Below are 12,523 nucleotides of genomic sequence, written 5' to 3'. Positions count from 1 at the left end.
TTTCAACCAAATCAAACCATCTTCATCATGGCAAGCAACTTTGATTTCCACGATAACGCTGGGTTTTTGGATAACTCCCTTGTTGTCGGTAACAATTAGTATGTTTTATAAAATTATATTTCAAAAAAAAAAAAAAAAAAATCATTTATTTTTTCTCTTTTTTTCTAACTCAATCTTAAGCTACGATGAAAAGCAAATTGTTAAGCAACAGGAAGACCTGAAGCAACAGTCAAAATCTGTATGTTTAAAATCTATTAATCTATTGAAAAATAAAGAAAAATGATAAAAAAAAAAAAAAAAAAAACTTCAAATTCTAACTTTCTTAGGCTGGCTATATTCCTGATTCTGTCAAGGACTTCATCCTCTACTTTCAAAAGCAATTCAAAGAGGGAAACACTTACGAACTCCATTCTTGTTACGAAACTGGCTTCAACAAACTCACTGAAAACTTTTACAAAACTAGCCCTTGGCCTGACCCAGAAACCGCTGTTGCCCCCCTCGTCAAGGATCCCAACTTTTTGCTTTTCTACTCTGAAGTCTATTTCCGTCATCTTTACGGTCTCCTCCAGCCCAACACAGAGCAACGCATCCAGTCATATAGCAACTATTGCCAACTCTTCAACTTCTTCCTCAACTCAGAGCACCCAGTCGATGTCGAACTTCCAAGCTACTGGGCTTGGGACATTATTGATGAATTCATCTACCAGTTCAATAGCTTTTGCATCTACAGAAACAAGGTCATTAAACGTGGCAATGTTGCAGAAATCAAGTCCTTCAGGGCTAACTACGACACTTGGGCCCCTTACTCTGTCCTCAATGTCTTGTACTCTCTCTCAAGCAAGTCTAAAATCTCAGAGCAGCTCGAAGCAATCAAAAATGGCCAAGATCCTCTCGCCGTTGCTGGCGAGTACGGCTCAAAGCCCCTCTACAAGACCCTTGGATACTTCTCCATCATTGGTTTGCTCCGCGTTCACACCCTCATGGGTGACTTTTCTCTCGCTCTTGAAACTATGAAGGGCATCCAACTCAACAAAAAGGCCTTCTTTGCCCGCGTCGCAACTGCCCATTACACAACCTACTACTATGTCGGTTTCTGCTACATGATGCTTCGCCGTTATGCTGATGCCATCAAGGCCTTTTCTCACATTCTTCTCTTCATCTCTCGCACAAAGAACATTAACCGTTCGGCCCAGTACGACGCCGTCTCTAAAAAATCAGACCAAATGTACGCCCTCCTTGCCATGTGCGTTTCCTTGAACCCAACCCGTCTCGATGAGGCAATCCACACTACTCTCCGTGAAAAGTACGGTGAACAGCTCTACAAGATGCAGCGCGGCGGCGCCGACGCCCTCCCCATTTTTGAGGAACTTTTCTCCTTTGCTGCTCCCAAGTTTGTTTCTCCTGGCGCTCCTGATTATGAGAATCCAGCAATGAATGTGTCCCCTGCCTTGTACCACTGCAAGGTCTTCCTCCAGGACGTTACTAGTACCATCACTGCTCCTTCCCTCAAAAACTACCTTAACCTTTATGCCACCATGGATGTTGGTAAGCTTGCCACCTTTTTGGAAATCAGCCCCGACGAGGTCCGAAGTGTTTTGGTCAACTTCAAGCTCAAAAACAGACAGCTCAAGTGGTCTGAGGGTGACATCATCAAGGGCGAATCTTCTAATGTTTCTGAGATTGACATTGCTCTGGAAAATGATATCATCCATGCCTCTGAGACTAAGAATAGCAGAAAGTATGCTGATTGGTTTATTCGCAACACTTCCAAGAATTATTCTGCTCAAGAGTCTATTTCCAATCCTGAAAAGCAAGAGGCCGAAAACTCACGACAGAATGCTGGAAGAAAGCGACATGCTGCAAAGGAGTCGAAGAAGGAGTCTAAATAGTTTAGTTTGTATTTAAAAGATGATGAAAGGATCGAGGTAATTGTAAAAAAAAAAATATTGAAAATAATGAAAAAAAAGTTGAAAAGTTGAAAAGTTGAAAAATTGAAAATTGAAAATTGAAAATATATATATATATATTTTCAATATATATATTTTTTTAACCCCGTTTTTGGTCTAGTTCACAACCACCATCTTGCACCTTCCCCTCTAATAAAAAAAAATTAATAACCGCCAATAAAGACCATATTTTGCCACCTTTTGAAATCTTTTTTTTTTTTTTTTTCCTTTCTTTCTTCTTATATACTTTTATATAATCCAATTTTCTTTCTTTTTTTTTTTTTTTTTTTTATCATTCTCCCATCCAAATGGCCTTTCTTTTAGCTCCTAGAAAGCTCATTCACCGTTTCATTCTTTTTAATTCAATCATTCAACCTCCTCGTTACTTTTCTTCATCCTCTTTCAGAATGCCTACCGGCCCTGTCCCCGTTCCTCCTCAAGCAGCCCCCTCTTGGGACGTAACTGCAGATCACATTTTGTCAACCGTCAACAAGTCAATTGAACAATCTAAAGCTCTTCTCGATGACTTTGCAACTCAGGATTCTCCTACTTGGGACTCAACTCTTAAGCGATACTTGCAATTCAATGCCGAGACAGATTCTGCAACAACCCCTCTTCTCTTTTTCCAAAACGTATCCCCCCACAAGGATCTTCGCGATGCATCCACCAAGGCTGATGAATTGCTCTCGGCTTATGAAATTGATGCAGCTATGCGTGTCGATGTTTACAAGACCTTTTCTAAAGTCTTCCCTCAGCTTGAAAAACTTGGACTAGATGCCGAATCATTGCGTGCTGCAAAAAAGATTGAAACCCGTTTTAAGCGTGATGGTTTGGACTTGGATGATGCCACACGTGAGAAAATCACTGCTCTACGCAAGCGTCTTTCAACTCTTTCGATCCAATTTGCCAAAAATATGGCTGATGAAGATGGATCACTCGAATTTACTGCCGAGGAACTCACAGGTGTCCCTGAAAGTGTTTTGGAACAGCTCACTAAGACTGAAGATAACAAGTACAAGATGACATTTAAGTACCCAGACGTTTTCCCCGTACTTAAGTATGCACAGAATGCCGATGTGCGTAAGAAAGTTTTCACTGGCTTTGACAATCGAAACTTGAATAACGATGACCTCCTGGCTGAGGGTGTCAAGATTCGCTCGGAGATTGCGCCTCTTCTCGGGTATGAAAACCACTCGGCGTTTGTGCTGGACGACCGCATGGCGAAAACTCCAGCTAATGTGTTGTCCTTTTTGGGTGATTTACACTCGAAACTCAAGCCCAAGGCCCAGCAGGACGTTGACGTTTTGCTCAAGTACAAGGCGCAGGACTATAAGGAGCGCGATCTTGACTTTGACGGCAAGTTGTACTCGTGGGATTTGCGCTTTTATGCAAACAAGCTTTTGGAAACAGAATACAAGATTGATGCTCAGCAAATTGCAAATTACTTCCCCCTCCAAAGCACAGTCGACGAGGTTTTATCGCTTTATGAACACGTTTTGCGTCTTAAGTTTTACAAGGTGGCTGACTCTGATAAGCAGGTCTGGCACGAGGATGTGCACCAATTCCACGTCTGGGATGCCAGCGAGGATGGCAAGCCTACTGAGTTTTTGGGCTGGTTTTACTTGGATCTTCACCCTCGGCCCAACAAGTATGGCCATGCTGCCAACTTTAACCTGTCTCCAGGATATATTGACGCTAAGTCTGGCGAACGCGTACATCCAGTGACTGCTCTTGTTTGCAACTTTTCCAAACCCACTGAAAAGAAGCCTTCATTGTTGAAGCACGATGAGGTTGTGACTTTGTTCCATGAAATGGGTCACGGTATCCACAACCTGGTTTCCAAGACACGATACTCAAGATTCCACGGAACCAGTGTTGAATGGGACTTTGTGGAGGCTCCCTCTCAAATGCTCGAATACTGGCCTTGGAACAAGGCTCAGCTCAAGCAATTGTCGAAGCACTATGAAAGCGGAGAACCATTGAGCGATTCGCTGATTGATTCATTGATTCGTACCAAGCATGTCAACGATGGTATCAATCTCACACGTCAGGTGTTTTTGGCATCATTTGACTTGGCTATTCATTTGCTCAAGAAGGATGAACCCATTGATCTTGTGGACAAGTGGTACCAACTGCGCACTGAATACTGTCTCGACACTACAGGCGACTTTAAGTCCCACGCCTTTTCTGCATTTGGCCACTTGATGGGCGGCTACGACTCTGGCTACTACGGCTACCTATGGTCGGAAGTGTTTGCTTGTGATATGTACTATACAAAGTTTAAGGCTGATCCTCTTAACTCGCAGGCTGGATACGAGTACAAGACCAAGGTGATTGGACCTGGCGGCTCACGCGATGCTATGGACTCCCTGAAGGACTTTTTGGGCCGTGAGCCCAATAATGTTGCCTTTATGGAGGAGCTCGGCGTTTCCGAGGCTGGCTCTTCTGGCAACAAGTTGTGATGGACTTGCCGATTTAATGATTAATGTATGTATGTGTGTGTTTGTGTGTGTGTGTGTGAGTTTGGAGACGGGTCTTTGGAGCCGTGATGGATGTTTGGGTGGTTGCATTTATGGGCGTGAAAAATTCCGCTCGGTGAAATAGCCGCCAGGTGTTTCTCCACATCACACACATGTCCTATCCAACAGACCAAAATATATATATAGAGTACTTTATATCTCGAGTTTTCTTTTTTTTTTCTCTCTCTTTCTTTCTCCTTTTTTTTTTCTCTTCTTCTTCAATAAATATATTTTCTTATCATCTTTATCATCATGCTCTTATATTCTGCTAAAACTGTGGCTGCCAGAAGACTGTTTAGCACTGCTGCTGTGCGGCTCTCTAAACAACAACTGCCTCTGGAAGGCGTACGAGTTGTTGACATGACTCGTGTTCTTGCTGGACCTTATTGCACTCAGATCTTGGGTGATTTGGGAGCAGAAATCATCAAGCTGGAGCACCCGACCAAAGGTGACGATACCCGAGCATGGGGGCCTCCCTTTGCGCCATATACTGAGCACGCAGATGAAGTTCCTGGACACAAGACCGGGGCTGGGCTAGGTGAAAGCGCATACTTTCTATGTGTGAACCGCAACAAAAAGTCTTTAGCTCTTAATTTCAAGTCTGCAGAAGGTCAAAAGATTGTGCGAGACTTGATTGCATCTGCAGACGTTGTTATCGAAAATTACGTTCCAGGAACGCTCGCGAAATACGGGCTAGCATATGATCAGCTTCCTAAACCAAACAAGGTGATTTATGCATCCATCACAGGATACGGGCAAACAGGACCATACTCGAATCGTCCAGGATACGACGTTATGGTCGAAGCCGAAATGGGACTGATGCACATTACAGGTGATCCTGATGGGAACCCGTCTAAGGTTGGTGTTGCGGTGACTGACTTGACCACAGGTTTATACGCTGCAAACTCTATCATGGCTGCACTGATCCATCGTGCTCGTACAGGAGAAGGTCAGTATTTGGATGTTTGTTTGTCTGATTGCCAGGTCGCTACGCTCGCAAACATTGCGTCGTCCGCTCTTATTTCCGGGAAACCCGACTCGGGTCGCCAGGGTACCGCACACCCAAGTATTTGTCCATATCAAGGGTTCCCGACCAAGAACAATGGTCAAATTATGATTGCTGGAGGCAACGATACACAGTTCCAAGCAGTATGTGCTGCGATTGAGCGTCCAGACCTAGCTGGGAACCCTGATTATGCGACCAACGCTTTACGCGTTAAAAACAGAAAAGTACTTGTGCCAGAGATTTCGAAAACCACAGCATCCAAGACTAAAGAAGAATGGCTCGAGATTTTCGAGGGTAAAAGATTCCCCTACGCTCCTATTAACGATATCCAAACTACCCTCCACCACCCACACGTTCGTGCTAGAAATATGGTGGTCGAGGTCGATCACCCAGCTTGTGGACCACTGCCACTGGTTAACTCGCCAGTTAAGTACTCGCGCACTCAACCCACGATCCGTTCTCCACCACCAATGTTGGGCCAGCACACGGATGAGGTTTTGAGTGAGGTATTGGGCTACGATGCTGCACAAATTTCCGAGTTGCGTAAGGATGGGGTTGTCAATTAGAAGAAGAAGAAGAAGAAAAAAAAAAATAATGTTAAGTTTACAGTAAATAGATTGTTTATATTATAATTTTTTTTTTGTGGATGACGTTGTTCTATTTTCAGTATAAACGAGCTTGCAAAAGTTTATGGTAAATTTTGTAGTAGCCTATAAGGGCCGATGTAAGACCAGTCCCAGTAGCAATGAGAGGATGGGTATTTGCTTCGAAAATATCAATGATGCAAAACACAAGATCACAAGTCAATTTAGTTGAGTTGAGAAGTGAGATTTTACGTTTTTGGGCCACCTTGTATTGTTCAAGAGCTAGGTCAGAAACAACCTGGGTTTGTACTGGAGTCAATGTTTCTGCATCTTGGTAAAGTGCTTGTTCGGCGGCTATGCGGGTGTGCCGCCTAGCTTGAGACCACAGATTAGAATGCTCGCCAAAAAATGCGAGTGCAATGGCAGCAAGCCAGGCATAATTAGCGTGTAAGTCTGCCTTGTGGCCGAGTTTTGGCCGGTCCTTGAGCACGAGGCCAAGCTTAAAGAAAAGATAAATGTCATCAAAAATTGCATTGTAAAGTTCAATAACAGCATCGAGAACATCGTGAGTTAAAATGTTGGCTTTGATATTGCGCGACCTTAGAATACGAACAGGTACAGAGTGTAACAATAGATGCAAAGGCTCCATCCAGTTACCCATGCGCATGATTTTACGAAACATGGATAACTGGGGGACCATTGTGCGGGCCCATTTGATTGCTAGGAGATAAAGGACTGCCGCTTTAGTGAGTCTAAGTTTTCGTGAAGTAGTTTTAGAAGAAGTAGATCCCAAAAGTGTTTTGTGTAAGAGTTTAGTTGCATCTGCCCATAGCACGACCCGGAATGTGTACTGGATAATTTTAATAATTTTATCTTTGCCATCTTTTGTGTTGAAGACGTGTACAAATAGGTCCATAGTATCTGTGGCTCTTGCTGCTTTGGCGACCCGAGATGGGGCTGGACCTGGTAGCAACAAAGGTGATGGCAAAAAGATTCCCGAAGGAACTGGGTATCTCGGAACACTGGATGAAGATGGTGGAGAAGAAGAACGAGAAAGGGAAGATCCGTTGTGAAGATGGTTAGGTGTGGCCAGAACGCCATGCGGAGAATGTGGGGAGAGCCCCGGGGATGGGACTGGAGGGACTGGGTGAAGGTCTTCGGGGGTTTTTTCCACAAGCGCCGCAATCGGGTCTTTTGGTATATTATGGGTGGTATCAGACATGAAGAATATAGATTTAGATAGAATGGTGAAGGTAGCAAAGGTTGTTTAGATTATATGATAAGTAAAAGGATTTTGGTGGGTTTTTATAGAATTTGTAAGGTTTTTTTTAATTTATTTCATTTTTTGTTTAAGGGGAGGTTGTTTTTTTTTACTGGTATATAAAAAATAAAATAAAATAAAAAAGGGTGGGGTTAATAAAAAAAAAAAAAATAAAAAAAGACAACTTTAAAAGGTTCGGCCAGCCGTGCAGACGTGGGCCGAGGCAGTGATTTTGAAGAGACAGAATAATAATTTTGCAACAGCTTGGAAGAAAAAAAGAGGGAAAAAAAAACACCACCCGTTCAAATTGAGTCAGATGTGAAGAAAAAGCAGACAAAAGCTAAATTGAAAGATTCTTTTTTCTTTTGAAAAACTCAGATTTAAAAAAAGAAAAGAATCAATGACCATCTGGAGGTGCGCAAATCATCAAATCCTAAGAAAAAAAAATATTATGTTCAACTTTTTTTAAAAAATTAACATGAAAAAAGTGTGACAACTGTGGGATTTGAACCCACGCCTCTTACGAGATCCGAAAACACTGCTAACAGCGAAGTTTGCACTTGAGTCGGACGCCTTAGACCAACTCGGCCAAATTGTCATATGATTTAATAATTAAACTAATATTTAGTATTTAATAATATCATTTTACCCCACATTTTTTACTAAATTTAAAATTACATCCACAAATCTTTTTTTCCACCAGGTTTCCCGTACCACAAATTAGAAACTGATAATTCCTCCAACTTCATCTTCTTTCTATCTTCCTTTTCCTCTTTACTTTCATTGCTAAAGTACCGTCCAACCCCCTTAGCCTTCTTCTTGGCCTCCTCATCATAATCATCCGCCCATTTGACATCTCGGCCTGCTGATAACAAATCTGTCACAGTGCTCCAACTAAATCGCACCTGCCCCGAGTATCCAAATAACGGATCTACCGAGCTCTTGAGCCATGCAACCGTGCGCGGGTCCGATGGGTAGCCAGACCCCCATGACCCGTTACCACTTTCGTCATGTACCACCAGACACTCATCACGCGTGACCTTGGCACAAATTGATGCAGCAGATACAATAGGATAAAGTGAATCAGCCTTTTTGGCAACTGTGATTTTGATTCCAGGGAACCGCCGCGAAAGTTTATCCTGATAACTAGCAGGCGGACCTACAGTATCAACGTAAATCTCGGCTATATTAACCCCACGCTGTAATGTTTGCTGGATCAACGCAATTGTCACATCGTGCGCTTGGTTATTGAGGTTATACGCACTGGTCTTGGGTCGCAGCATGCCTGAAGAAATATCGCGTGCACTCATCACAGTGACAGCCCAGCTCACATGTGGATCTGCACGCACAACATCAAGTAGATTTGACCGTGTTGCAGCTGTCAGTTGCTTGGAATCATTGTACCCAGCCTTGGCCAGTGTATCTTTGTATGAGAGAGGGCAGAATGCACATGCATAGACCATGGGTCCAATCACTGGTCCCCTTCCAGCTTCATCGACACCCAAAATACATGGTTCTGCAAATTCTTCTGGTGACTCCAAAGGCTCATGGTATGAGAATGAATCAAAAGGATTCTGCGGAATATTTGGTTTGTCCATTTCGAATGGATTTGCTTGTTTGCTTGTTTGTTTCTTCGTTTCTTCGTTTGTTTACTTTTAAAACTTCCCCCCCTCCCCCATTAAGCGCTATTAATGTTGAAATAGTTGAAGTTGTAACAAAAAAATTGTTGTCACACATTATGCATCACCCAAAAATGCCTCCCGCCGTTCACATCGCCACAGCCCTTTTTTTTTTCCTATCCACGTCGCAACAAATAGCTCAATAAACCACCACCACCACCACCACCACCACCCACAACATCTTTTTCTTCCCCCTCTACTCTGTAAAAACTTCTCCTTACACACCCTGTGCTCAACAATCATCGTCACCCCAAATGGCCAATTCAGCTGCCCCGGCCATTGTCATGGGTAAGTACTCTATATAACATTTTCTTCTTCTTTCTTTCTTTTTTTTCTAACTCTCTCTCTCTTTAGACAAGTACGTGTATCGTGGCTACGCGTCCACTCTTTTCTTACTAACCTCTTATTTAGTGGTACTGGTCTTACCAAGCTAGGTTTTGCCGGTAACGACTCACCATCTTTTATCTTTCCAACCGTCATTGCAACCCGCCAAACTTCCAGCAGCACTCGCGGACAGGCCGGCGGGCCCGGAAGTTCTCTCTCGCAAAAGCGTGGAACCGAAGATCTCGACTTTTTCATTGGTAACGAGGCTTTGGAAGCCGCTTCTGGTCCTAGTAAGTGGTCCTCCCCACATGAATATTTATTGTCTCGTGTTTTGAAAAATTTCACTAACATTTCTACCATTCTCTTTCTTCTTCAGACTATGGCCTCAATTACCCTATCCGCCATGGTCAGGTCGAAAATTGGGACCATATGGAACGCTTCTGGGAAAACTCCATCTTCAAATACCTGCGCTGTGAACCTGAAGACCATTACTTTCTTCTAACAGAACCTCCATTGAATCCACCCGAGAATCGTGAAAATACTGCTGAAATCATGTTTGAATCCTTCAACTGCGCCGGTCTCTACATTGCCGTCCAGGCCGTGTTGGCCCTTGCTGCATCTTGGACCTCATCCAAGGTCGTTGACCGCACTCTTACCGGTACTGTTATCGACTCGGGTGACGGTGTCACTCACGTTATCCCCGTTGCTGAGGGTTACGTCATTGGGTCCGCCATCAAAAACATCCCCATTGCTGGCCGTGACATCACCTACTTTATCCAGAGTCTGCTGCGTGACCGTAATGAGCGTGACACCAGTTTGAAGACCGCTGAGAAATTAAAGGAAGAGTACTGCTACGTTTCGCCTGATATTGTCAAGGAGTTTTCGCGCTTTGACAATGAACCCGAGCGTTTCCAAAAGTACATTGTCGACCAGGGGCTTGCCGGCAAAGTGACGGTCGACGTGGGCTATGAGCGCTTCCTCGCCCCGGAGATTTTCTTCAACCCGGAAATTTATTCCTCCGATTACCTCACTCCGCTCCCCAACGTCGTTGATGCTGTTGTTCAAGCTTCCCCCATTGACGTCCGTCGTGGCCTTTACAAGAACATTGTCTTGTCCGGTGGTTCCACCATGTTTAGAGATTTTGGTCGCCGTCTCCAGCGCGATATCCGCACCTTGGTTAACGACCGCATTGCCCGTTCCGAGCGCCTCAGTGGTGCCAAGTCCGGTGGTCTTGATGTCAATGTTATCTCCCACAAGAAGCAGCGCAATGCCGTGTGGTTTGGTGGCTCTCTTCTTGCCGGCACTGCCGAGTTTAGAAACATTTGCTACACCAAGGCCGACTACGATGAGTTGGGTCCTGGTATCGTCAGACAGTTTTCTCTCTTCAACGTGCCATGATCTGTATAGGTTTATATATATATATATACATTTGTTGCTAAGCTTTATTTACATAAAAAAAAATCTCCTCCCTCTTGTATGCTTTTTCCTCCTTCTCTGTTTAAAATTTGGCCTCTGAAAGTAACCGCTTAACAGAGTTGACATGATCACCCTTGATTTTGATTTGACCAGAAGTGGGCTTGATTTTAATGTCGTCGGGGCCCAGACCCAAAGCAGTGCGCAGGTCCTGCTTCAACAGAGGAACAGATCCTTCGATGCGGCGAATAATAGTTGTGCGGTGGCCGTTGGCACGGACGTCAGCGTATACCGGCAGCTGGTTAGCCTTTGTGCGAGAAACACGGTACCATGCAGAGCCGTTGGAGTTCTTGGACAGAGTCAAGTCGGCCTGCGAGATGGAGTCCAGGCTGGGGAAAAGAACCAAAGGTTCCTGGGCGTGGAATGAAGACTGAGAAGAGCTAGAAGTCTCGGGGACAGGAGAGCTGCTGGTAGTTGTATCACGGAGCACCCGGAAGGTGCCAAAAGCCCGGGAAAGCATGGGCTTGCTGCTGCTGCTGCCAATAGTTCGAATCATGGTTGTGTGATGTATGTGTGGTGGATGGGGTTTTTTGTGCGAGAAATGCGTGAAAAATTTTGGTGGTTTGGCGGTTGTGTGCGAATTTTTTTTTTTTTTTTTTTTCCTTCCCATAGAATTCCAGACTGAGATATTCACATGGTCTCAATCCTACGGACTAATATACCCACGATCCCCATTAGTGATTTCGCACAAGACCCATTCTCTAAAGTATATTTATATATATATATATATGCCCATTTTTTTATCAATATAATGACCGCCACCGAACAAATTTTTTACCCTGCTCTGGGGAAATCCCTTGAAGATGTTCAGAAAACCCTTAACGGCTCCATTCTTGTTGTTCCTACAGTCTCCGTAGCTAACGTCCCACAGCTGGCCATTGATCTTCTCATCCACTCTCTCGGTCTGACGCTAGTTGGCAGACTCTCCGACAAGTATCTCTATCCATTTGCTGGTCCCCGCGATGCTCCCTCATTACCTACACCAACAACCCCAATTTCTTCTGGCATCAGCACTGCTATAGAAGTTTACAATTCTCCCAAGCTTAATCTTACTGTTATCCAGCTCCGTGCCCCGCCACTCCCCAACTGTCGCCGCGCCTTTGTCCGCTCCACACTGGCCCCCTTTGTTTCTCAGTTCAAATTTAGCGAAACCATTGTTGCTGGTTCATCTAATGCTGCTCTGTCAGAGGCTGTCCCACCACCACGCTTCAAACTTTTCCACAAGAAATCCGGTCCCTCTGCCGATCTAGCAGGCGTCGACTCGCTTTCTAGCAGACTAGCAGGTCTCTCAATTGGAAAAGATCTTGCAGGTGAAATGGCTTCAGAAGCTCCATTGTCTCCTGTGGAACTCCCAGAATCTGGGTTTACTCTCGACGCTCTTGTGGAAATTGCAGCCCTCCAAGGCCCTAGTATATCTGGTCAGAGTACCTCTACAGGCAAACCTACACTTGCCAAAGTGTGTGCCGCCGTGATTTATGTCTATGAAGGTGATAACTTTTACGATGCCCATGAGTTTGCTGACCGACTTGCAGCAGTATGCGGCCTCGACGTTTCGGCCGTTAAGTCAGCGCTACCACAACCTCCAAAGAAAAGACACGCCACAGGTGAAGAACCCCCCAAATGGGTCGAGCCATTATCCTGGCAAGGTGTCTACGGAAAGGAAATCCCCATTGGGCTGGAAGAAGGTCTTTATTCTTAATTTGTATATTGTAATTTTTATTTATTTATTTA

The 12,523-nt window shown here is 44.4% G+C and overlaps 8 protein-coding genes across 8 annotated transcripts; 5 read left to right on the top strand and 3 right to left on the bottom strand.

Moving 5' to 3' along the window:
- Window positions 1-27: 27 nt before the first annotated feature.
- SAPINGB_P005999 (uncharacterized protein) lies at window positions 28-1,889 on the top strand (the record flags this gene model as incomplete). The annotated part of the gene is made up of 3 exons (XM_032000713.1): window positions 28-98; window positions 181-238; window positions 327-1,889. The coding sequence occupies 3 exons, from the start codon at window positions 28-30 to the stop codon at window positions 1,887-1,889; spliced, it is 1,692 nt and encodes a 563-aa protein (XP_031856604.1).
- A 365-nt stretch (window positions 1,890-2,254) lies between these two features.
- On the top strand, window positions 2,255-4,408 carry SAPINGB_P005998 (uncharacterized protein; the record flags this gene model as incomplete). Its single annotated transcript, XM_032000712.1, has 1 exon — window positions 2,255-4,408. One exon carries the CDS (start codon window positions 2,255-2,257, stop codon window positions 4,406-4,408), a length of 2,154 nt encoding a protein of 717 aa, XP_031856603.1.
- A 309-nt stretch (window positions 4,409-4,717) lies between these two features.
- On the top strand, window positions 4,718-6,037 carry SAPINGB_P005997 (uncharacterized protein; the record flags this gene model as incomplete). The annotated part of the gene is made up of 1 exon (XM_032000711.1): window positions 4,718-6,037. One exon carries the CDS (start codon window positions 4,718-4,720, stop codon window positions 6,035-6,037), a length of 1,320 nt encoding a protein of 439 aa, XP_031856602.1.
- Window positions 6,038-6,134: 97 nt separating this feature from the next.
- SAPINGB_P005996 (uncharacterized protein) lies at window positions 6,135-7,277 on the bottom strand (the record flags this gene model as incomplete). The annotated part of the gene is made up of 1 exon (XM_032000710.1): window positions 6,135-7,277. The coding sequence occupies one exon, from the start codon at window positions 7,275-7,277 to the stop codon at window positions 6,135-6,137; it is 1,143 nt and encodes a 380-aa protein (XP_031856601.1).
- A 713-nt stretch (window positions 7,278-7,990) lies between these two features.
- On the bottom strand, window positions 7,991-8,914 carry SAPINGB_P005995 (uncharacterized protein; the record flags this gene model as incomplete). Its single annotated transcript, XM_032000709.1, has 1 exon — window positions 7,991-8,914. The coding sequence occupies one exon, from the start codon at window positions 8,912-8,914 to the stop codon at window positions 7,991-7,993; it is 924 nt and encodes a 307-aa protein (XP_031856600.1).
- A 335-nt stretch (window positions 8,915-9,249) lies between these two features.
- SAPINGB_P005994 (uncharacterized protein) lies at window positions 9,250-10,717 on the top strand (the record flags this gene model as incomplete). The annotated part of the gene is made up of 4 exons (XM_032000708.1): window positions 9,250-9,283; window positions 9,350-9,359; window positions 9,407-9,609; window positions 9,696-10,717. 4 exons carry the CDS (start codon window positions 9,250-9,252, stop codon window positions 10,715-10,717), a joined length of 1,269 nt encoding a protein of 422 aa, XP_031856599.1.
- A 100-nt stretch (window positions 10,718-10,817) lies between these two features.
- Window positions 10,818-11,288, bottom strand: SAPINGB_P005993 (mitochondrial 54S ribosomal protein mL49; the record flags this gene model as incomplete). Its single annotated transcript, XM_032000707.1, has 1 exon — window positions 10,818-11,288. The coding sequence occupies one exon, from the start codon at window positions 11,286-11,288 to the stop codon at window positions 10,818-10,820; it is 471 nt and encodes a 156-aa protein (XP_031856598.1).
- Window positions 11,289-11,543: 255 nt separating this feature from the next.
- SAPINGB_P005992 (uncharacterized protein) lies at window positions 11,544-12,491 on the top strand (the record flags this gene model as incomplete). Its single annotated transcript, XM_032000706.1, has 1 exon — window positions 11,544-12,491. One exon carries the CDS (start codon window positions 11,544-11,546, stop codon window positions 12,489-12,491), a length of 948 nt encoding a protein of 315 aa, XP_031856597.1.
- Window positions 12,492-12,523: the final 32 nt, after the last annotated feature.

Source organism: Magnusiomyces paraingens, assembly GCF_902498895.1.
Source record: "Magnusiomyces paraingens strain CBS 517.90 genome assembly, contig: contig5, whole genome shotgun sequence".
NCBI lineage: Eukaryota > Fungi > Ascomycota > Dipodascomycetes > Dipodascales > Dipodascaceae > Magnusiomyces > Magnusiomyces paraingens.
This window is presented reverse-complemented; position numbering and strand designations above follow the sequence as displayed.